Consider the following 25439-nt stretch of genomic DNA (forward strand, 5'->3'; position numbering starts at 1 on the left):
CTGGCAAGGAGCACTTCTGCAGTCCTTGGAGAAGTGAGGAGTGGTCACAGATGAGTTGATGGAGACCTTCAGGGCACAAATGCTGTTGGTCTCTTAAAGAACATTCCATGTAAATAAGGAATACTGAGATTTCTTTTGCGTGGCTGAGCTGAACTCAAGTATCTGGTCTATTGTTAAATGGAATCCTCACTTCTTTTCTGCTATGAAATGTATGTTTTCCCCCACATCAGAGATCTTTGTTGAGGTCATGGTTTTCATGGAAAACTGGCAGGGAGAACGAGTAGGTGTGAAAATCAAGTTTTAAGTAGTCACAAAAGCACTGAGGATTCTTAAATCCCTTTTTACCTCCTCACCTTTACAGACTTATTTGCAGCATGTCTCCAAAGTACAGTTTCAGGTTGTCTGGATATGCAAGTTTATGTAACATAAACTTCTTCCAGTGAGGTTTGCCGAACTTAAGGTTACAAGCCAGCTGTTGAATGGAGACAGAGGTTTGATTTTTGGGTGAAAACCTCAAGCTCAGTGCATTTGCAGGGGAATGAAGCGAGATGAAGGCAAGGTGCAGTGCGTTGCACCGCTGTTTTGTGTCTCATTTCTGGTGGTGTGGTGTGGTGTGGTGCGATTCACCTGCTGTGCAGTGTTCTAGAAGCTTTCTTTTCTGATAGCAGCCTGTTAGCACGGCTCTGTCGAAGCACGTCAGAGGGCTCATCTGGCCTGTGTGCTGAGGCTTGCTTCCTGTGGAAAAGAAGGGAGAGGGAAGGTGGATGACAGTGTAGAATTAGTCTGTAACTGAGTTCCCCTTCACCTGAGGACTGTGCTATTGATGGTACTTATGTGACACTTCCTGTGTCAGTAACACAAATGAAACTGGAGCTTGTACCAAAACTCGCATGAACTCTCTGGGAGCAGAGCCCTTGCATATGCTCAGGACTGAGGTACAGGGTGTCTTTTATACACTGATTTAAAGATGGTAGTTCATATATTCCTTACTTGGAAGCCAGAAGCTCGGGTCTGTCACTTGGAGATCTCCTTCAGGCTGTTGCTATTTTGTGTATATTCCTAGATAACTGCTCAGCAGTAACTGTGCTTTGTTTTCTGCCCCTGTATTCAGTGTGGACAGCGTTTTTCTTTCCTGTCTGTATTTCAGTCAGGTGCAGAGGGAAAAGCACAAAGGAAGTTCAGGGCATCCTTCCATTCCCTCTGGCACGTTCTGATGGACCTGGTGCTCCATTGTCCACACAATCCCCAAAGACTGAGCTCCTCTGGAGCTCCACTTTCTCTGTAACACTTCCCAGCCTGGTTTCCTATGGCATTAAGCCATATGTAGTCATGCTTTGTGTGTGTGTTTATAGTTCAGACAGCGGAGATCTCACAAGGAGAGGGTTCTTTTCAGCACCCCAGTTGCAGGGTAAGAATCAAGAGTTCTCGTATGCAGTGTTGATTGTGCACAGAGCCTGGTCCTGAGCCCAGAAGACCCGCGCTCTGTCCCCAGTTCTGCCATGAACTACTCTGCGGTGGGCAAACTGTGATTCCTTGTGTGATGTTTGTCATCCAGAAAACAATGTGGGTGTCTGCTTCCTTTGCAAATGAATGGATGAAGGTATGAGATGACACACAGGCATCATTTGCAGTATCTTTTTGCCCGTATCCATTAGTAAAAAATACAAACCACTAAGAGGTTTGAGCATAGAAGTCAGTGTCTGAAATAGCAGTGTGGCACACCTGTTTTCTGTTACCATCCCTCATTCAGAAATCAGTTGTTTTATTTTAGCTTTATTTAGAGCAGTTATTTCATAACTGGCCTCTGACTTTGAAACCAAAACAAAGCCAGTTATCCATGCTGGGTTTATGTGTTTATTCATTTTCAGTGGTATCTGCTCTCCCACTGTCACTGCATGGGTATTTACATGGTTCAGTTTTTGAGTACGGATGGGAACTAATACAGAAAGTTCACCACATTTGTCTGTCTCTTTTATAGCAGAAACTGTAAAGAGATGACTTCCTTTGCTTTGTTAAAAAGCAAACTGCTTGCTACAGTTTGAGCAGCACAGCAAACAGGACTTAGAATTAGAGGCAGAAACATTTTAATACTTCTAAGTATTAAAATTTTAATACTTCTAAGGGCTTCATTTTAATGCTTCTAAGGCAATCAATCAGATCACAGAATCATGGACTTGAACTTGGGCAGGAAAGGACCTTAAAGCTCATCCAGTTCCAACCCCTGCCACAATCAGGGACACCTTCCACCAGACCAGGTTGCTCCAAGCCCTGTCCAGCCTGGCCTTGAGCACTGCCAGGGATGGGGCAGCCACAGCTTCTCTGGGTACCCTGTGCCTCAGCACCCTCACAGGGAAGAACTTCCGCCTAAGAGCTCACCTCAGTCTCTCTGGCACATCAAAGCCATTACCCTTGGCCTGTCCCTACAGGCCCTTGTCCAAAGCTCCTCTCTCCAGGTTTCCTGTAGCCCCTTTAGGCACTGGAGCTGTTCTAAGGTCTCCCCTTCAAGAGCCTTCTCCAGGCTGACCCAGCCCAGCTCTCTCAGCCTGGCTCCAGAGCAGAGCTGCTCTAGCCCTTGCAGCATCTCCAGGGCCTCCTCTGGACTTGGCTGAGCAGGTCCAACGTCCCTCTTGTGCTGGGGGCTCCAGAGAAATAATACAGGGGTTGTTGTTACATACTTGGGAAGGTTTTGGCCATCTGAACTGTACGTATGTGACACATACGGTCCCTATTACAGTAGTCACTAGAGACCTTACTGTCTTTTATTACACAGTATTTTTGTGAGGTTGGACAATGCTACTTTAGCTTCATTTTACAGCGGGTCACCCAAGGTACAGAGATGTCTCACTGATGAGCACACACAGATTGGGGTGGCAGCTCAGTGGTGCTCAGTGCTGTGCTGTACAGGAACCAGACTGTAAAGAGTGTACATATCGTGGTGCTGGAGGAGGAGGAATACAGCACAGTGTAGAAACCTTGTCATCTGTGCAAGTTGAACCACCCTTGCTTTGTGGTTATATGACCTGGATTCCCAAACACTTTGGGGATGATTGTAGCTGAAATTCAGGTACAGAGACTTTACTTGTCCCCTAAAGCAGGGGAAAAAGAAAGGATTTACATATACCTCCCAGGGAATTCATGTGTGTCCAGTGTTCTGTATTGTACTGGCTGCGGAATAACACACATGATTTCAAGGACTGTTAGTGACTGTTTTCAGGGACTTGACTGGTTTTAAAGACCTGTCTCTAAACAGTTGGGGTAGATCTCGTAAGGGCTCGTGTCCCTCCAGGCCCACACTGCACACTTGAGCTTGTAAAATTCAGCACAATGTATTAAAGAAGCAAATACAGCCCAAACAACCCTTCACACAAGACAGAATAAAAAGTGAGAAAACACATTGGAATGACTGTTATCTTTATTAGCTGTAATAGCATAGATTTCTAAATGGAAGGTACAATATAGTAACGAGGTGCATCTTTAATTAATGCTTTTTCCTCCACATACAGTCTCATACTCCTTCCAAACAGCATTTTGTGCCTTCTCAAGGTTTAGGTATCATTCAGGATTAGGAGGTGTCATTTTCAGCTCACAGCACTAAAGCCTGTTTTAAAAATGACTCTGCCTTCTTTCAGCTTTCAGTGAGTAACAAATGGCCCTTCTTTCCCCCCGGCTGTTCTGTTTCCCATCAAATGTCAGTGTTACTACAATAGCTGCTGGTGTTGGACCAGTGCAGAGAGCAGGCATCAGACTTCCTAAAATAGTCCTGAATCCTCAGTGTCCTCAGTCCTGTTTGCACTGTTATACGTTAAGCTCATTCTGAACTGAGACAGCAGGGTTGCTGCTGCAAGCCTAAGGATGTCAACTTACCAAGGCACTTGTTAACTGGCAGCACTGCTGTGCCCCAGGAGCTTAAGCAGAAATGAGCTGTGGTGGTACCTGTGGTCTCTATCAGGTGCTCTAGCATCAAAGCTGTAATTCCAGTCAACTTTAGAAACTGAGCAGTGGTGATTTAACAGCAGTGAGCCACAGATGGCCCTGCTCTTGCAATAAAGAAATGTACATTTTAAAGCCAGAAATGCAGAGTTTCTGATGGTGTATTAATTAACACAGCAGCTTGGTACCTGTTGTGTCAAACTGGTGAGGGGATGTGCCTCAGCTTGGCACCTTTGTGGAGAATCCATATTCACCACTAAAACAGCACCTATTTCTTCTCTGAAAGCTAGCTCAAGGATTTCTTTGGAGTAGTTCAGCCTTCTTCATTTTATTCTTTGTCCATGATGACTTCATCATCAACTAATATGTTATGCCATAATTCACTGTTCATGGAATAGCATAGTATATAATGCTGTATCTGAGCCAGATCACTGCATAGGGCAGAGTGACACTGCAATGTTGTCCTCATCTCTAAGGAGCAAAACTCTTATCTGGAAGATACAGCACATGACTGACCCTTTGCAAGCCAGACATTTGCAGAGCATTTCATTGTTTAGATTGCAGGATGCCAGTTCCATGTGCTGCTCTTGCATCCTGCATTTTCCTGTGCTCTCCACAGTCCGTTCCCTGTTTCTCTCTGGGCTGGAGAGCTGGGAATTCATGAGGTGGCAGAAAGCATCTGAGACCAGTGCAGACTCTTCACTGATGAAGATGAACGACATCTTTTTCCACACATCCTCACTGATGGTGATGCTACTTAGGAGATGCAGTGCATATAGGAAGTTGGATGCATATGCTTAAGTGTTTGTGGGATTAGGATTTGCCTTCACTTGCTCTCTTGATTTTTATCTAATTCAAGGGAGTTACAGGACTGTCTCCTGTAGACATGGTGTAGTGATGGCTTCAGAGAATACTTCCCCTCTGAACTGGTGTATCCCTAAATTAGGCTGAGTTTACAACTAAGTAATCATTAACACACAGCTCAGGAGTGGTAGAAGGCAAAGCACACTTGACAGCAGAAGCTTCTGGCTTGGTAAGATTCCAGTGCTACTAAACTTTTGATCTTTATACCTGCTGTCAGGCTGTTTCCCTCCTTGTTCTAGATTTGCTTAATGTATAGTTTCTATTGCTCACTGGAGATGGATAATAGGTCTATAAACTACTGCTTACGTCTACAGTTGCTCTTTATATTTACATTTTCATAGAATCCCAGACTGATTTGGGTTGGAAGGGGCCTTAAAGCTCATCCAGTTCCAACCCCTGCCATGGGCAGGGACACCTTCCACCAGAGCAGGTTGCTCCAAGCCCTGTCCAACCTGGCCTCTCTAGGAAATGAACAACAATTTAGTAGTAGTTGTGCATTTGGGGGTTTTCAGTGAGGGTTATTCAGCCATCTTGCATTTCCCAGACACTGTTGATGTGAAGCCAAGGGTGCAGATCAGTAATTATGTCAAAGGACACCAGAATGTATTTATTATTCTCAACCCAAGTGAGTAAATCTCTCACAATGCCCATTATTTAGTGACACGAGAGTAAACTACACTTTACAATGTTGACATTAAACCAGCAAGGGTTTTCTTGTGTCCCCTTTCCCCCCATTTCCTTCCTTATGTTTTGTAAAGCACTATTTTCTTCTAGCTGGATTCTGTGCTGCAGATGCACAACAGCAGACGTGATCTGCACAGGGAGGCAGAAGTGTGTCTGTGAGAATGCTCCTCTCAAAGCAGTGCTGAGATACAGCCATGGATCTGTCTGGAGAGATGTTGAATGGAAAACACTGAGAAATATTGCACCGTATCTGTAGGCTCATAGCTGATTATAGAACTAAAGCTTTGCTTTCATCGTGATGCTGAAACCTCAGGAGATAGTAATCTTAAGGTTTGGATCCTTATCTAAACTTCATCCAGATTGTTACACCCTTAAATTCTACCAAATCTGGCTGCATATCACACAAGAACAGGCTTTTTGCTTTGTTTTGTGAGGTTGTTTGGTACTTCCTGCCCCTGTCCAGAAATGCTGCAACACATCTCATCAGAAGATATTTATAAGTATTCTTTCAGCATTTCTCATTCCAGACTGGGTGGAGGCTACAAGGAGGATGATTCACTTTGAACTCTAATAAAGATATAACTGTGTATAAAGAAATCTCTTGGTTGAAGCATCTGGGGGCTGTATGAGGGAGAAGAGGTTTAAAGTCTCTTTATTAAAATGCACCACATAACTTGTGCTATCCTGAGCAGTGCCTCTAGATTCCTTTCCAGGCCTGTTGAGGAGTAGGAGTGTCTCTGGGGGATCTGTTACCTGATTTATATCAAGACTCATCTGCACTAGAGAGATTTTCCCCTGTATTTTCTGAATACTTGGTATGACTCAAAATAACAAAAAAGAGCTCCTGATGTATGTACCCCACCGAACCCTTCCATAATTCTGTCACTAATCCTATTTGTGTAAAACAGGAGAGTGATTGTTTTGGTTTTGAATTCCTCACCCATCTCACTAAGTAATGGCAAAACATCCCTGACTCTGTGTGTGTAGGGCGTCTCTAGCCATGAGTGCTGCAGAGGTGGCAAATTCTCCTATGGGAACTGCTGGTGGGTCTGCTGTCTGCAGCCAGCAAATGCCTTCAACAGTTTGTCCTCAGTCCCATGATCTATGGCACTCTGCTGCTGGAGAATTGTTTGGAGGGTTTCAAAAGCACATTTTTCTTTAGAAGTGCTGGTTTGTTGAAGCTCATCATGAAACAATCCATTTCTTTCCTTGGTCTCTTGCGAGTCTGGAGGAGGGAGCTGTATTTTTTCTTTATAAACCAGTCATCCCTGCAGTTTTTCTGTACAGATGTTGAAGAAGAAAGAGCAAGAACTTACCACATTCCTTCCTGGGAATGTGGGAAACTGGATGAGATGAAGAGTCACTTAGACCAGTCAGTGCCCTGAGTGGTGGGCAGCTGGGTACCCTAAGATGGGTGAGCTGTAACACATCCATCTGGCTCATTAAATAGTGTGAGTGGGCACTCCAGGAAGCACTGTCCCATTAAGGCAAATGTGTGCACTGATAATAACTGCCTATTGTCCAGGTTCTTGCTTATAGATAAACATATATAAATACGTTTGGTTATGGGTAAAATAACTCCCAAACTAAATTTCCCCTCAGGTTTTACAGAAAACCAGCCACACGATTGTTATTTTCTGTTCTAGTGGAAACATAAAAGTACAGCAGAAAAAGTGTTTGTGCTCTCAAAATGAAGTTTTGTTCCAGAATATTTAATATTGTCTTTCATGACAAATGTGCTGCAGCTCGGACATTGCTCCAAAGAGGAATTAAGGATTTGTCATCTTCTGCCTTATGCCCCAGTAGCTGGTTCCTCAATAAAACTTACAATGATTCCCCTGAGCATATGAGGGGAAAGCACAGCTTTAGATGAATTCTGGTGCTCAGACTATGCTTAGCTCTTGTTTTTTGGTACTGGCCTATCAAACCGAGTTGAAACTCAAGAGAAATACATTAATTTTTCAGCCCACTGATCACAAAGCTTGTTACCTGGCTCCCAGTGAATGTGCCTTTGCTGAGTATTAACTAACTTGGAGCTAGCCCCAAAGAGATGAAAATGTGACTCAGGACAGAGCATAATAACCTTCCCACACCTCATTATGGTGAAGAAGCTTGTGCTGCTGTCCTGCTTTCCAATTACTCGTTCTGGATATAAGTGGAAAACGTCATTTCTCATTCTTTCCTTTCCCAAAGTGTGTCATTTTTATGCATTGATGTTGCAGTACCTCCAGTCAGAGGTCAGGGCATCTTCGTGGTAGTTGTTTTATTATACAGAATGAATAGATTTCCTACTCTAGCCTTTCCCATTGGAATGAATAGAATTGCATAAGGCATAAGAGAATTAAGAGCAGGAGAATCCAATTGGACTGAAAGCTCTATTAACCCACACCTCCCTCTTACAAAAGCCCAACAACTTGCTAACAAACTGACCGAGTACAAAACACCATGTAATGAGGATTCAGTTCCTCCCTCCCGAGGCAGCTGTTGGTACCATGCAGAGGACTGGTTTTCACCTGAGCTTTCTGCTGCAGGGCATGAACTGGCCATTACTGAATTACATACATATTGAAGTGAACTGAGCTTTACTGGCAGATGTGGCATGCTCAAATAGCTGAGGTTTTTCCTTATCTGCATTCTCAGAATTGTGGGAAACCCCCAGTTACGGTGCAGGTAACGAAGAGGGTATTAAGGGAAGGTTGTGAGGAATGCAAACTATTAAGATAGCATTTTTATTCTATTTTGGCTCTTAGGGATTTGCTCTTTCAAATACAATGTAACTCCCTAATGCTTTTTATCTGGCCTTTTGGCAACATTTAACCAGATAGTTTTTCTAGCTATGCTGTACTTGATGTGCAAAATCAGGGGGAAAAACTCTTGTTTATACCACAGAAAATCCACAGAATTCCTGCAGATCACTGAGCTTTCTATAGGATTTTATACCCAGGGAGAAAACAAAAGAAGAGGAAAGGTTTCTATAAATAAAACTTCCAGTTTAGGGTGTTTTACTATGAAGTCTGCTCAGGTCATCAGGATTTATTGTTGGTTTTGTTACTCTGCATGACCATGAGGTGGCTGTGGCGGTGGGGAGCTGGAGCTCTCTAGCACAGCACCTGCCTGGTGTCTGTGCTAGGCAGAGCACTGAGCTGCCTGGGCCACGGTGTGCACCTTCTCTGCATTGCAGTCTGTTGAGCCTTGTAGGCTTGCCTTTGGATGTATGATATCTTGCCTTTGGATGTATGATTCCTCTGGGACTGGCTTTCCCATCTTCAGCTAGACATCTTCAGCTTCTAATTTGGTCCAAGGACATAAAGAATGGATGCTAGTGGGTCACATGGCAGAATGACACTACTGAAATAACAGCTTGTATTTGTGGTTTATTTTTAGCTTATTTCCTGTTGTTCCCCTGCAGCTGCTGCTGTTGTCACAAAAGCTTCCTTTCTAGTTGTTTTCCTTACAATATACATACATTGTGCATATAGACATCTGTGTGTCAGAGCATCTGGGTGTGGACTCACCAGGCTGTTCAATGTATCTGCTTATGACTAAAGTGGCATCAGCCCAAGCTCTGGGCAGGCAGACGTCTTCCTTGACAGGCAATAGACAGGGGACCTCAGTCCTGACCCAGACACTGAATGCCACTCCTGCACTACTTCACAACAAAGGATTGAGTCAGCATTAGTCTCATTTTGGTACTTAATGTCAGAAGAAGCCATTTGTCAGGAGTTACCATATTTACATGCACTGTGAGGGAGGGTAGGGCCTTCACATCAATGGGCAGGATGCTATCCCATCAGGTGTCATATGGTTTCTTGCCCTCTCCTTTCTATTTTTAATTTCCCTTTGAAGTGAGCTGATTGAGTCATGCAGAACTGAAATAAATGTTTAAAAACGCAAGAGACAATAATTCAGTTTCCTTATTCCGTGTCCTATTCCTGTACTGAGCAGACACTCCTTGTCTTCTTAGCTTCCGAACTCCTCCTGCGTCTATCATTTGCTTCCTGAATTTCTTTGCCTTATGATAACACCATAAAACCCATCCAATTATTCATTTAGCCTTATTGTTTCCTTTTTTTTTTCCTGAGGGGTAGCCAATTCTCATAAATAAAGTTACCCTGGACAGGTTAACTTCAGCCCATGGGGTGTTCAGATCGGGTGTTAGGCTTTACAAGTGGCTCTCAACAAAGGAGCGTGAGCAGCAGGTTGAAGGAGGGGATTCTGCCCCTCTGCTGTGCTCTGGGGAGAACCCCCTGCGGCCCTGATCCAGCTCTGGGGCAGCAGCACAAGAGGGACGTGGAGCTGTTGGAGAGTCCAGAGGAGGCCCTGGAGATGCTGCGAGGGCTGGAGCAGCTCTGCTCTGGAGCCAGGCTGAGAGAGCTGGGCTGGGTCAGCCTGGAGAAGAGAAGGATCCTGAAGGAGAGACCTTAGAGCAGCTCCAGTGCCTAAAGGGGCTGCAGGAAACCTGGAGAGGGGCTTGGGACAAGGGCCTGTAGGGACAGGACATGGGGAATGGCTTTGAACTGACAGAAGCAGAAACTTGGTCTAGTGGAAGGTGTCCCTGCCCATGGCAGCGGGTTGGAACTGGGTGAGCTTTAAGGTCCTTTCCAACCCAAACCAGTCTGGGATTCTAGGATTGTTAACGTGTAATTAGGAATTATTTCCCCCCCTGCCTGGCATTTGCTGGAATTGGGAAAGAGATGAAGGTTGTCAAAAGCTGATTTCTGCATGTTTATCTTATCATTATCCTTCTACTGCCTGAGGGTACAACAGAACTGAAACTGTTACACACTAACGCATGTCGTTGCTCAGTTCCAGTGCCACATCATTATTTTCACCACAGTGTCATGCCCAATGACAGACGAGCCATGAATTACCCATATTTTGCTCAGAACATTCTGTTCTTAGCACATTTGTGTGTGTTTTGTAAAGATCCTGTAGATGCCTTTAGTGAGGGTTCTAATTCTACTGAAGTGGCATTGGGAGGTCCTGGCTGTAGTAGCAGCACCCAGAAGACAGGGTTTTTACCACTGTTCATTGCGGGCCTCACGGTTTCACATGAAATCTCCCAGTGAGTGAATTCTTCTGCCTCACTGGTTGGTACCTATTTGGTGCTCACAGCTTCCAGTACAGGTCCTTCAGCAGAGTATCTCCATGGCTGACCCACCCTCACAGATTCTATATGGCACCTTATGTAGCTTTAGCTAAGTGTAATACGCATATGCACTCTAGTGACACCTTTTCCTTCATTTCCTTCTTCTCCCAGGTATTATGACAACTTTACCCAGTGCACAGAACGTGAAGCCAACAATGCGAGTTGCTTTTGGCCAAACCCTCTCGCAGAGGGCTTCATCACTGGAATTCATAAACAGTTCTTTTCAAACTGCACGTCAGAGAAGGTTCATTGGGAAGATCCACCGGATGAAATCCTTGTAACCCTCATCTTGATCCCAGTCATGTTGACGTGTGCCATGATAACACTGGTGGTATGGTGCAGCAAGAGAAGTGATATCCTGGTGTAAGTTCTTCCCCTGGGCTTTATTTTTCTCCATCTCCTTCCAAAACCACTAAGAAGGAAAGAGAAACTCGACAGAAGGATTTCAGATCTGCTGAAATGGAACCTGTGAGATGCTGAGATTGAGACAACGCTCCTGTGAACTAAGAGCTGCCTGCTGCTGCTGCCCAAAGTCACTGCTTCTGAGCTTGGATACTGGTGTTGCTGGTGCAAAGTTCTCTACTTCCATCAGGCTTCATCATCATGGAATTCTCAGGCAGCTCCCAGAAACAGGAGAGTCCCCAGACAAACGGACCCCTTAACTGCAAAAGGGATAAAGTTACTTTACATGGGTAAAGCTGGTTGGTAAACTAAGTTTTGCAGAACTGTATGTAAGTGTCTGTACATGTGGTGTAACCCTGACAGCGGGGAAGATGGCATCTCTGGAGTTCTTGTGTAGGACACTGGAGGTTTTCATCTGTGAACCCTGTGGCTCGGACAGATCACTGGCAAAGGAAGTGAACATGGATGTAACCAAGTGGCAGCTTTTCCTGGAAGCCAGTCAAAACCATCATTATCAAGAACTGGAAGTATTGTTCTGGCAAAGGAACAATTTATGTGTCCAGTGACTATGAGCATGGGGAAGTTATCATGCCACTTTCACAACAAGTCATAAAATGCCTTTAAGCATGGCTACTTGGAATTGTATGGCTTACAAACGAGATCTGGGAAGATCTACAAGAAGTCTTCTTTTACAGAGCTGAAAAACGGAAAATCAGCTGATTATAAATATACTAAGGAATAATGAAGAAACTTTCCTATGCCAGACTCTGTTTTTCCTCTTTTATAGTGATTATTCTTGATGACTTGTGTTCACTGTATATTCCCTGCTCTCACTTCACTCTGTGCAAGAGAGATCCTACAAATCAATGTAAAGGCATCATGTTGCTTGAGGTGCCTTTTGGAGTGTAATTTTGTACATAAATCATTCTTCATCCCGTGAAGAGTGGGGAGCTAAAGCATGAACATCAAACAGGAACAGACAGAGGAGGAAAGAGAAAAACTTCTACTCAGAATTCTTACGCTATAAAGCTATTCCTGTGTAACAGTTGAAATAAAGATTATATGCCCAAAATAAACCAAGTTCCATGTTTGTGTTGTAAACCTCTTTTCTGTCATTTCACAAAATGCCTTTCAGTCAAATGCTTTTCTGTTATGTTTTGAGCAGTATCTGTTACAAGTGACTCTTCATTTTTCCATACACACAAGTGAAATACAGTTTGAATGGTGTTTTATCCCCCCCATGGCAGGGGGGTTGGAACTGGATGATCTTAAGGTCCTTTCCAACACAAACCATTCTGTGAGTCTGTATCTCTGCTAGTTAGATTTTCTCCTTTAAGATTCTGGCCCTGTGTTTGCGACTTAGGTCTGTGTGTGTGAGAAGCATTTCCGGGCTGGAATCAAAGCAGAAGTGCCCCCATTACTGGAATTGCTTATATGTAGACAGATAAAGAACCCCTGCAGCTGTACTGGTTTGTTTTCACATCCTTTCACAAGGGTTGAAGGCACTGGCTTGCTTTTTCATTACCCTCATGTTCGAATGATTCATTTTCTAAAGGTGTTTCCTGTGTGTTTTTCCAAAGATCCTTTTTCATTCTCTAGATGCTGGGAGAAAACTCCCCTTTGTAAAAGAAGACTGACATACGCACTGAGGATTCTGCTTTAGTTTTCTACCGAACTATGATTTTCTGCATTACCAAAACTAGTGATGGGTACAAACCCCAACCCCTCCATCTGATCCAGAACAGCGTTTGGTTTTGTGGTTTTTGGGGCCAAACCCCAAACAATGCATGAAGTTTCACTGTAATCCTCATTTTACTTTAAATTTCACCAAGCTTCAAAGTGAGTCTCAAAACTTCACAGAGCAAATACTTGTAGACTTTTTCAAACCCTTGTTCATTTAATGTGATTGCCATGTGTGGTCCAAAGTCTTGGCCAGTTCTAGTTCATCTGCAACTGAGTTCAGCTGATCAACAGCTCACCTGAGAGTTACACCCCCCTTCATTCAATATACAACAGACTGGAGAAGAAGCTGTCACCCTGATGGCATCATGCTACTGGATGTGTATGTAGTCTTTAAACAAATGCCTTGTTTAAATGGATTCTATTTTATGTGAGAGTAAAATCTACGATGAACAAGTCTAGGAAATGTAACATTCAAAGAATGAATGTGCTGTGGGGAGGGGGAAGGATTCTGCTGCTCTATATGTGCTTTGTATTTGTGTGTCTTCCCCATCCACAGTGTGATTTTCCTCTGTGGTTTTTATATACTTGATAGAAGGGTACAGAAGTTGAATTTAATGCAGCCTCAGCAGTGAAATCTATATCATTTATAGTGTTTCAAGGAAAAAAGCAGCTGCCGTGTCCAGTTCTTAACAGCTGTGACCACTGATAGAGAACCACAGTGGTAACTATTGGATCCTTTGACCTAACTTGTACTATATGTAAGTGAGAGTTAGTGATTACTTTCTAATGCATGGAGTCTGCTACCTTTCCCCCAAAGCCTGTTTCCATTGCCAAGGAAATTGCATTTCAGACCAAGAATCTGGCTTGTTTTCTAATTGTGAATTGATTCTATGTTACAGCAGAGTCTCAGAGGAAAACAGGCAGAGATTCAGCCTGAAAGGAAATAACTGGTTTAAAATCCTTCCGAGAATGAGAACAGTGTTTGATCCCAAGAAATGCTCAGGCAGAAGAGAAGTGACAGACTGGCTGTGCAGCTGTCTGACACTGCTTATATGCTCCAAGTTGCAGGGTTTTCTGCATTCAGGGACAAGTGGGGAAGTGTCCTACAGCTTCAGCAAGCCCTTGCCAGAAGAAGACAACAACTACCGGGAGCAAGGCAAAGGCTGAGAGGGCTGCCATCGCTTTCAAGAAATGTATCAAGGATGAAGGCTGGAGGAGGAAAAGAGCTATGGAAGTGCAAGGAAAAAGATGGTTGAGAACAAGAAACAGTCAACTACACAAAATAATTCAGGATTTCTTTCCAAGATGCCTCTTGGAGCACTGGGTGTCCCTGCCCATGGCAGAGGGTGTTGAAACTGGATGATCTTAAGGTCCTTTCCAACCCTATTTGATGATTCTATGACTGGTAAGGAATAGTAAGGAAATCTTACATGCACTCTCTGTCTCTTCTCCAGGCTGAACAGCCCCAATGTTCTTAGCCTGTCTTCATATGGGAGGTGTTCCAGTCCCTGAGCATCCTCATGGCCTCCTCTGGACTTGCTCCATGTCCTCTTTGCTAGATAGTCTTTTGGGACATCTCTAGATGAAGATCTTGGAGACAAGTTGTGGCAGAAGGAAGCGCAGCTGTGTGGAGACCTCAGAGCAGCTTCCAGTTATCTGAAGGATGCTGGAGAGGGACTCTTCATCAGGGCCTGTAGCGATAGGACAAGGGGTGATGGGGTCAAACTGAAACAGGGGAAGTTCAGGTTAGATATAAGGAGGAAGTTCTTCCCTGTGAGGGTGCTGAGGCGCTGGCACAGGGTGCCCAGAGAAGCTGTGGCTGCCCCATCCCTGGCAGTGTTCAAGGCCAGGTTGGACAGAGCCTTGTGCAACACGGTCTAGTGTGAGGTGTCCCTGCCCATGGCAGGGGATTGGAACTGGATGAGCTTAAGGTCCTTTCCAACCCAAACCACTCTGTGATTCTATGCAATCTTACTAGTCCTAACAGGACACTCTAACAGGAGTACTTAGGTCAGCTTGGGGCTACCTGGAGTCAGCCTGCAGGCTTGAAAGCCTCCCTTGGGAAGACTCGGGTTTGCTGGGTTTTGACAAAGAGAGCATTTTCTAAGGATAACTGTTGCTAACTGAGGTCACAGTTCATAGACATTTTATTGGATCAGCATCTTAGAGACCTGTGGATCTTTGATGAGACTTTGAATGGATGGATTCCCACGAGCTTCAGTCTCTAAGGAGAGATATTTGCTTACAGCATACTATTTATGAGGTGGCTGCAATGAATTTTCCTGCCAGCATGAGTGAATCCCAGCTCTCTTGTCCCGGATTATTTTCAAGTGAAATCTCTGCCAGCAAACTTTACCTTTTTTTAGGAATTAATCTGGACATTAAAACCATATTTTAAAACTTTTGGAGAAACAGCAGTATTTGGCAATCATGTTAGCAGAATATCTGCAGATTCCACTTTTTTCCCTGTCTTTCAACACTTTGATGTTGCTAGCAAAAATACCAGGTTTAGGGTACTTCCTTTAGCAGAGCAGCAGAACTTGCAGTCCGAATTTCAAAGCAGCTTTCTAATAACTAAAGTTCTAATACTTGCTGCAAACTACTCTCGTAAATCTACTACATAGACTCTCTTTGCCTGAAAGGAGTGTGAGAAAGTCAAATCAATAAGCATAATCTTACTACTTCAACTGTGGTGACCGCTCACGGGGTCTGAACGCTGTATGTATCTGATATAATCTGAAGTAATTATGAAATAGGGTTGAATAGGTTTGGTTTAAGTGCAGGAAGTTAACTGCACATTGCTCATCTTGGGGTTTGTTTCAGCTGAAGCAAACATTGCTTAAGAATTGCAGTTGCTCTGTATTTGAAAATCAAGTTACCTTTACTGTGGGTATCTCACTTTAAGCTCTCAAATGTGCAAGTTTTGATTTCACTGGATTAGAGGTGGAATACCTGCACAGGTTCAGACTGTGCTTTGCATTGTCTAAGTGTATGGTATTTATAGAGTGCTATGAAAACATTAATTGTCTTCCAATGTTCTCTCATCTCCAAGAGATGAGAGTTGGACTCCTTTGCTCTCAGAACAGTAACAAGGGTGACCAGCTCTCTGGCTGGGAACACAAGGGGCTTTCTGAAGTTCTCCTCTGGATGCTAAGTGTGCAGATTAATATCACTCCAATCATTACGATGGGAATGTTCTGGGAGAAGCATGATAAGACATTGAGAAGTGTGTTCTTTGGCAGTCATTTTACATTCTCTTTTTATGAACAGTCAAAGAAGTACACAGAAGGATCTGATCCTTCCTATCTTCCAATGCACTTTCTCTTCAGTTCAAATGCCTTTGAGTCCAAAGATGGAGATACTTTGGAGTCTGGAGAATTCAAAGACCAAGAGCTTTCCTTTTGGACCTCAGTGTGTGGTCATCTTAACACCCTCCTTTACAGAGGTTAACCTTCATTTTAGCTCAAGAGCTTTAAACGTATGTCAGTTAAACATTAGCTTCACCACTGCATTTCCCCACTCCCAACGCAGACTACAGCCTTTTTGGCCCTCAGAAATATACCAAGCAACATTTAAGGTTCTTTTAAAATAGTGCTGGTATTAAGAGGATGTTAGCAGATGGAAAATATTGTCTATCCCCTTTTATCTTAGCTTCTAGACAGGCTACAAAGATGTATATGTGGATAAGTAAAAAGAAACAGTCACCTATCAAGAGTAAATGTTGACAAAATTGCTAGCTTATGTAAAACTTGATGGAAGTTTTACAGCAGCTGTAGCAAGTAGGGTTTCAAAAATCATATGGTCAATGTAAATATTCACTTAAATTCTGATTATATTGGTAAAATTATATGGCAAAATATTATGGCAAAAATAGTTCCAGACTGATGTTTTTCCTTTGTTTCTGAATTTCCCCAATGTATTAAATATGGTACAGAGGTTTTGTAACACAAGTAGGATGAATGTGTCACATTCTATTATGCTGAAAGCTATTATTAAAATCAAAGTGTTCAGAGGAGAAAGGCCAATGCACTAACTCACTGGACCACCCAGCTCCCAGGCAAAAATAGAAGCAACATTCTCTTTGTTGACTATAGGCTCTTCTGGCTCATGGGGATACTTCACTGGAGGGAGAAACTGTGGTTGCTGATCTTCCAAACATTTCTTGTAAGTGGAATGCTTCACTTCTTTTCCCCTCCATAATGTATCCCCAAAACCCCAATCCTTGGAATATATAAAAGAATACAATCCTTAGTGTCCCATATAAAGCATTTTTTCAGTGTTCAAGGAGACAGCCAAGGGAGCAGATGCCTCACTGGGTTGGGTGGAGTTTACCAATGGCCAGCCATCAGTACTGTGAGCATCCAACAAAAGCTGGCTCTATTTTGCACTTATGCAACGCACTTACTGACATGGCAAATGACTCTGCCACTAATGGTAAAGTTATCACTTGTGATTCATGTGCTAGGGTTCCCAAGTCATCTCTTTATGTATGACTTGTGTGAACTGTCACATTTCACTGTCAGCCCACACAGTGAATATCCTTGGTCAAAACTGAGAGTGACATTAAAAAGTATGACATTAAAGAGTAAAAGAGTACAAGGTCCTTCCAGATTTATTTCAGTGCAGCCAGGAGGAAGACTCCTACCATCAGATGTGAGCTGCTGCTTATCTACTGTGACATGGTGAGACTCATGGGCCCGTGGAAACCCTGCACTGTGGTGGCACATGAGGTGTTGGCACTGCTGCTCCTTCGGTGAAGTTGTGTCATTTGACTCAGGGAAGCACTTGGTTTTGGGAGGCAGAAGGAGAGAAGATAGATAGTGAATTCAGCATACACAACCTGCAAAAGTAGTTTTGTAGCTACTGATGTAACCTGAAAGTGAATAGCTGAGGGTGAATAATGTCTCCTCTGCTTCCCAGGGCTCTGCTGCCTTGTCCTGCCTCCTGTCCAATATGTAACTTAAGACCAACCTGCAGAGCAAATGTCCCTGATGTTTGTAAGTTAATGACAAGAAGAGCAGGAGAGCTAAATCACCAGGTTAACCTGGAATGTTTTACTTCATTGAAGCCAGAGAACAAACTTGAGTTAAAGTGCATGTCTATCAAAATGCCATCTACCAGTCAGTACCGCTAGGGTGGCGTGTAACTCCGTGTGCCTATCTCCATGTAGCTGAGATAGGCACGAGTCTTCCAGACTGGAAGATCACCTTCAGTAGTAACCCCTATATGAGAACAACATCAGTAACTACGAAGCATGCTGCAAGCCACAAGTTTCCTGACACCGATGATCTAGGCCAGAAGTTAATGACTGCTGCTAATGTCACCAGTGCATACTGTTCATTAGGATCCCACCAGAGACTGTTCATATCAGAGCAATCATTTCGGTACCTCTCAGGGTCATATGATCAGCCTCCTCAGTCTTACTTCCACTCTCTGGGGTGAACAAAGTACTTGAGAAAAGAAGAAAATGGAAATATTTATAGCATTGTGTTATGTGTTTCTCTTAAGCAGTTAGCAGCGTTTCTGGCTCTTGCAGTGGATCAGCAGCAGTGGAAGCAGCAGTGACCACCCTGCTCTATATTTGTATTCCTCTTCTGGGGAATAACTGACAAGGAATAACTGATACCGAATAATCTTAGCAGCTGATAAGGACAATGTAATTCATATGAAACCTACTTGATGGTGTATGGACATTTACTACAGCTGGCTTTATTATTAACATTTATTTATTTACATTATAATGTAATTCATAGGACAGTTAGGTCATTTTGATTTCAGATGGCCTGGATTTTGATGGGGATCTAGACAACTGCATAATCCCAGGAGGGTTCACTCTCACCATACCCTTGACTAGGCTTTTTTGGGTCTATTTCTTCTGAATGTTCAAATCACTCTTCTGGTGCTTAATGTGAATGTCCTTTGCTTCTGCCCTGGTTTGTGCTCTGCACGGTTGCTGAACGGTTCCATGGTATCCTATGCACCAGTTTGTACCTATGTACCAGGATGGAGAGAGATGGCTTGGTAGGTATGTTTGCCCCGTTAGTCACTGTGGTGCCACAAAGCTGCTTTTCTTTAGTATGTGTGATACAATGATTAAGCTCAGGAGAGTGAGTTAATCCTCTCTCCAGAAGGTGCCATGTTTCAGCTCTCTGCCAATGCAGTCGATATAGAAGGCACTAAGGATGATACTGAGGTTACACCCATGGCAATTAATGTGAGTAGGAGAGCCTATCACTTTCTGTTGACTTTACAGGTCTGGACAGTGGGAGTCACTCATCACTGCAGATGTTATTAGAAGCACGTAAATTCTCACAGGTGCTCTGTGAAAACAGCTGATTATATCCCTATTCCAGTATTACTTCTAATATAAAGGGAAAAAAAGTGGCCACAGAACATTTATCAAGCTTGTCTAGTTCACCTCATTCATGTAAGCTGGTATGGCTACTGGGAAGCACGATCTACTATTATGTATCTGGAAACTGCAGTGAGAGAGTTCTGCTGTGCTCCATATATGTGTATATATGGACCTATACATACAACAAACTTACAAAAACTGGGTGATGCATTGATTAAACACAACTGTGAGGGGATGGAAATTTGCACAAATAAAGCAAATTCAGTTGTTACTTGTGTGGCTCATTATTTTAACATAGAAGTCTGCAGAAGCAAGGTGAGATTTTTGCCACTTACCTTACATAGGATACAGCACCAGGTACAGTGCACAGGTACCGCACAGTACAGTGACACCAAAAATGCATCCATTTAACCAGGGAATGTTTATGAGTGATCAAAAGATGAGAATTCTGCAGTGATCATTTATGGGAGTTGGTCTTTATGAGTTCTGAGGATGTCACAGATCAGTAAACTGAATGGAAACAGAATCACAGACTCACAGACTGGTTTGGGTTGGAAAGGACCTAAAGATAATCCAGTTCCAACCCCCTGACATGGGCAGAGACACCTCACACTAAACCATGTCGCCCAAGGCTCTGCCCAACCTGGCCTTGAACACTGTCAGGGATGGAGCATTTACTACTTCTTGGGCAACCTTCTTCCTTATATCTAACCTGAACTTCCCCTGTTTCAGTTTGAACCCATCACCCCTTGTCCTGTCACTACAGTCCCTGATGAGGAGTCCCTCTCCAGCATCCTTGTAGCCCCCTTCAGATGCTGGAAGCTGCTCTGAGGTCTCCACACAGCTTCTCTTCTCCAGGCTGAACAGCCCCAAATGTTCTCAGCCTGTCTTCATACAGGAGGTGCAGTTCCTTTCAGTTAGAAGGAAGTATACTCATATTGTTGGTAGGAGAATCTCCATGTTTCTGCCCAAGGTTTTTAAACCCCTGATGACATACCTGTGCCAAAGAATGTATCACAGGCTTTGTATGATGTGCAGTACATAAGTCTTCAGCTTTCCAATGACATCTTCTTATTAATCCCACTTTCCCTGGTGTGTAACACAGGAGCTGGTATCATCAGGTGAATTTAACAGGTACAAAATTCCAGTCTCATTAACCTCCTCACATGAAATATGGTTTAATTGTGGAACTTACTGCCCCAGGAAGATTTTGGTGACAGCAAAAAACCCCCAGGTTAGCTTCCTGAATGGGAATCAAGAATATTGATAACTCCTGTTATCAATGATTACAGGAGGCCTTGTTAGGCCATATAGGTTTCTGCCTTGAAATCTAAATAAAACAAATATATAGTGCAGAGAGTGGCTTTGGAGGAGCAGCAGGCAATTGTGCTCATGCTTCTCATTCTTGCTGTATAACTTTCTTTTGGTTTCATGAATGCACACAGTATTGCCTGCTGGAGACTGAGAAGGCATTTCAGAAGTACCAGTTTGCTGAGCATGACCTTGGAGGAGAAGTCAGTCAACTGCCATCTAACCCAGAGAGAATTGTGTTTGAGATGGGGTGGAATTTTCCCTGAAGGAGCTGGTTTGCCTTGCCTCACTGCCTACAGCTGAGCCCCCAGGTGATTTCTGTAAGGGGGAAATGAAAGTAGGGGAGGGGAGAAGAGTTTTTAGGAGGTACTGCCTCCAACGTCTTCCTGCTTTTCCAAAGGTAAAGCTATTGGTAGTAAAGGAAATCCACCTCCTAGACGCACACAAGCTTGAGAACAGGTACCTTCCCAACGCAGAGCTGTTCACAGGATGGCCATCTAAGTCAGCTTTACCAACTCAGTTTGAAGTTTATTCCTGCAGATAATGAGTTGCCAGCAATCCCAGAATGGGGACGGGATGGCTCCAGCTAACTACCAGTAAGTAGCTACTTGATTATACCTCTAAATACTTCTAAGTACTTTCTGCATTAAGGAATGTGCTTTACTCTTTCTGAACTTGGGATGACCAAAAATAATACACTTAGTTGCAAAAGTGAGAGCCATATTGAGTATGTAAGTAAGGGGTGGGCCCAGCATAGTTAAAAATGAAGAACAGCAAATGGCATGGTGGGTGAATTACTGCATGTTGTACTGTAGGTAATTTACTGAGCAGCTCAGGCTTTTGTCATCCCATCTGTCATGGATATTTGTGAAGGGTTAGTGCAGCTGCTTGTTATTCAGGCCATTACTTTCCATGGGACTTGTAAATTAAATTCTAATGCAAATTACAGTATTAAAAAGAACAAGCATTTGTTTTAAGGTGACAACATATCTGGCACCCAGAATTACAGCTGAGTTGCCAAACCCTCTTTTAACAGGCTTGCAGCTACTCAAGTGTGACTGCAATACCACTGGTCAGGCCCTGAATCTGGGCTATAGGAATTGGAAAGTGCTTATTCTAATAGTCACCTCCTTATTTCCTATACTGTTTCAGCCAGGATCATCCCATAGGCTTTATCATAGGTCTTTCCACATCTTTTGGAGCTCTCTAGGATCTCATCTTACCCTTAATTTTCTCACTTGGAACTGGATTTGACACTTAAGGAAATCTTATGGAGTGTGAATGAGATTAGGCCTGGAATATGGAGGAGAAGACATTTTCCCCACGAAGCACTGCTGCTTTGTGTTTGGCACTCCTTACCCTCTCCTAGGCTTTGACTTGCTATCAACTGTACCACTTTGGAGGAAAAATAATTGATGTTCCCTTACTTGTTTTGCTCACAAGGGTTCAGCTGCCTCAGTGCTCAGGACTGTGTTGATACAGATATGCTGTTGGACTGCTGCCTTAAACAGACCCCCAAATCCCCAAAGGTATTAACGCTGAATTCTTGTTATGTGAAACAGGGATTAGAATGGTAACACACTTAGAGCTTTACAGAAGTGCAAACCCTGTCTGACTGTGGATCAGGTATTGACTTCCATTTTAAGCTTTTTCTTCAATGTTTTCAGAACTTCTCAGTAAGAAAACTGGTATTTTTGCCATGAGAATCACTTCTGTATTGCCTGGTCACAGAACCTAACCTACATGACCTTCAGTTACTATTAAATTTATACTTTCTTAAGTTTCCTAGTATTTTTTCCTATAAACCTATTAATGCTGTACATTATTGGGAAGCCAAGGATGAAACACTGACTGCTACAGTGATTTTTCTAAGTGGTTACCATTCTGCAGGCCACAAGTACCCTGAAGTTTCCAGAGGCTGGGAGCCTGATTCACCATCAAGCTACTCCAGTTTTATTCTGCTGGAATTCTACTGACTCAGCTTAGCAAGCCTGAAGTAAAGCTTAGTGGTGATGAATTATGCCTTTGGGTTTCTTTCCTTTCTGAACATAAAAGATACACCGTAAATAGTGCTTGCTCCTCACAGAGTGGCTATGAGGGGAAACATACTTTTTCTGAATACTAAAGATGCAAACTTGGCAGCAGTTCAAAGTACTAGAGTGTAGAGAGTTGGCCTGGATAGCTCGGTGTATTATTTGCTTTGCAGTTGACATTCTTGCTCCTCTTAGGACCCCTTTGGGAATAAATGAATCACTTCTCTAACCCTGCATCTTGTGCCTCTTGAGGTAGAGGCACAAGAAGCAGGGTTAGAGAAGTGATTGTAATGAATTCAGAACTTGGGTATGTTTTGTTCCCATAAGCAAAGAGGGACCCTCCAGAATCAAAACTGTGGTCTGTTACCTTAAACTGGCCAGCTCCTCTGAGTTTGGATGCTCAGTGCTTCCTAAAACTAAGGTCCTTTAAGGCTAATGGTGGGATTGAGCCTCCTGAGCCTAGCTCTGGTGCCCTGTTCCCAGGACCATCTTCCCTTGAGTATTCATTCCATACTCCAACTAATCTTTCAACTTCACCAATTTTTCCCCCTCTTCTACTACTTCCAGTGCTTTCACTCCATCTTGAATACAGACACGCTCTTTATGTTCCAATTCAGCTGCCCCTTGGTAATTAGTTTGTCATTTTGCAAACAAACTTCAGGCAATTCAGCCTTGCTGACTTTATGTTTCTAATAACTGCTGCACTCATTTGGCTTCTGCTCTGCTTACCCAAAGACCACACTGTGTACTGAGGTGGTCCACCAGGTGAGAACAGTTGTATTATACTAGTTGGCTGGATGGATTCAGACAGTTGTGTAAGTAACATAAAACCTCCTTGGCCTGTTCACAATCAGTGCTATGAACTTCAGAATTAAAAGGAGAAAAAAAAGTAATATTACAGTGGAACTGAATGGCAGTTTTAATGAAACATTGTCTTTGCAATGCATGAGGAAAAACTGTGATATGTCTTACTTTGCTAATGGAGTCTTCTGGGAAACTGCAAAGGTATGACAACTTCAGTAAAGCTAATAGTGCTAGATTACTAATGATAAGTGATACAGATAGCACATCATTATACAGGTAACAGTTACAGTGACTGTGATGGGCACTTCAGTGGATAATTTTCACTGCTATGCATGGAACTGCTAATACCCACATTTATGTTATAAACTGTTAGAGGGGAAAAAATACTATTCACTTCTGTCAAAACTTAAAATGGAAATCTTGTGGGGCACATGTCCTATTTATCTGCTGGGCTTCAGGCTAAAATATGCATGCTGAATATTGCTATGGGTTTGTTCATGTGCCACTTCTTGCCACTTGCCAATTAATATTTTAATTGCCTGTTAAGAAATCCATCTGCAGCATTTTATACCTGTGTGTGGTCTGTGATTTGGGTATCCATAGTTTGGGATCTGCTGCAGAGGAAGAGTTTCAGGATGCAGGACTCTTCCTGACAAGTGCAAAGACATTGTTAGCTTCTACATCATGACAGGCATGAAATCCAAAATGTATTTGGAAGGGTCACAAATGTATCTTTATTTCTTACCCATGACAGTGCTTGATTTATAACCTTGAATAATTACATGGAAACTCACATGCTCATTCTATTCCCCCCAAAATGAATATGCACTCAGTACTCTCCTGCATGTACTTAAGTCTGTAAGAAGTTGCTGCAATAGTCAAAAGACACTAAGTGATGAACAAAGACAGTAGTTTATCAACTTGTTGCAATGTTGATTTAGCAGAGATGTCCAAAGACCAATCAGTAACTCATCTGATAAAGACATGTAAGTGACCTTGGATTAGCCATTTCAGTTTGGTAGCTCTGACTTGCTACATATCATATAAACTTTACGGCTTGAATATGTTATCATTACTCAAAAAAGGTGAAGATCAAAGAAGCAAATATTTATAGAAGGCAGGTTCATCAGAGATTATGAAATATTCCAGTCTGATATGGAACTTCTGATTGCCACCAAGACAATGATTGCTGGAATCTGTGTTCTACACTCACCTCATTCTTCTACTTTCCTTAGGACTTCATGGGTCCTGTGAGGGATCAGTAGATGGACCTTTGGCCTGATCAATGGTATTTATCTTATGTAACCCCCATGGACAGTTATTGATTTCAAGGAAAACAGTGTTATTCTATGCCCTAGTGGGATGTCTTCCTATGTATGTGGTAGGGAGATCAATGCAACTGGTGGCCTTTGTAATGGGTTGATATTCAGATCTTATGCAATGTGTATGTGGTAGAAGAGCGGAGACAGTAGATAAAGGCATGTGTTTGGAGTCCTTGTTTGAAAGCTTGGCAGTGTAATACAAGGGCTGGCTTCTGAAGCCGAGCTTCTGGTTTGAGAAATTAGGAAGCTGAGGAAAGAGAAGTTGTTGCCGATATTCTACCCACTGGTGATACCAAAACAACGTAAGTCAGGGTACTCATGAGCAAGAGCACTTAAAAGACTCTGGATAAAGCAGCTTTTTGCAGGGGTCTGAGTTCTTTCACTTGCAATAGTCCTGAGGTATTTCTGCTGCAGCTGAATCTGTGAAGACAGAATTAGAGCAAAGTTTGACAAGATCAGTTCCATATCTGAATTTTGGGTCATGAAACAATTAGCAAACGTACTATATTGAATGTCCACAGGATATAATGATAATTAAAAATAATGAATTTCTTCTGTAAAATAGTAATGAAAACATGCCTGTAAATAAATGGTTGCTTGATGACTTAAGAGTATGACTGGGAGTGTGTGCATGAAAGAAATGGGAATGAGGAGAAAAGCAATAAAATCTCCATTCCTTTTTTTAAGTTGCTCTTTTTATAAAAACCTCTCCCTGGACCACTTAGATCACATTTCGTTGAGACATTTACTTCCCATCTGCAAACTACGATTTCCTATGGGGTTTGTTATGGAAAAGCTGGATCCAAATGTAATTTGACTATTTCACTGTGCCGAGGGAGTTTATAGTATCTTTGCTTTGGAACCCATTACTCTTTTGGAAAACACTACAAACCAGCTGTCTT

At 42.9% G+C, this 25439-nt stretch overlaps 1 protein-coding gene across 1 annotated transcript in view; it reads left to right on the top strand.

The window, feature by feature from the left end:
- The window catches only part of RAMP3 (receptor activity modifying protein 3), a 47182-nt gene extending 35073 nt beyond the window's left edge, over positions 1 to 12109 (top strand). The window contains exon 4 of the mRNA XM_061374851.1: positions 10739 to 12109. Within this exon, the coding sequence (XP_061230835.1) occupies positions 10739 to 10994 (256 nt within the window). The 3' untranslated portion in view covers positions 10995 to 12109. The remainder of the gene's footprint in view (positions 1 to 10738) is intronic.
- Positions 12110 to 25439: the final 13330 nt, after the last annotated feature.

This window comes from Neopsephotus bourkii, unplaced genomic scaffold (assembly GCF_033783945.1).
Source record: "Neopsephotus bourkii isolate Nb327-2 ecotype Australia unplaced genomic scaffold, CSIRO-AGI_Nbou_v1 NB_1655, whole genome shotgun sequence".
Lineage (NCBI taxonomy): Eukaryota > Metazoa > Chordata > Aves > Psittaciformes > Psittacidae > Neopsephotus > Neopsephotus bourkii.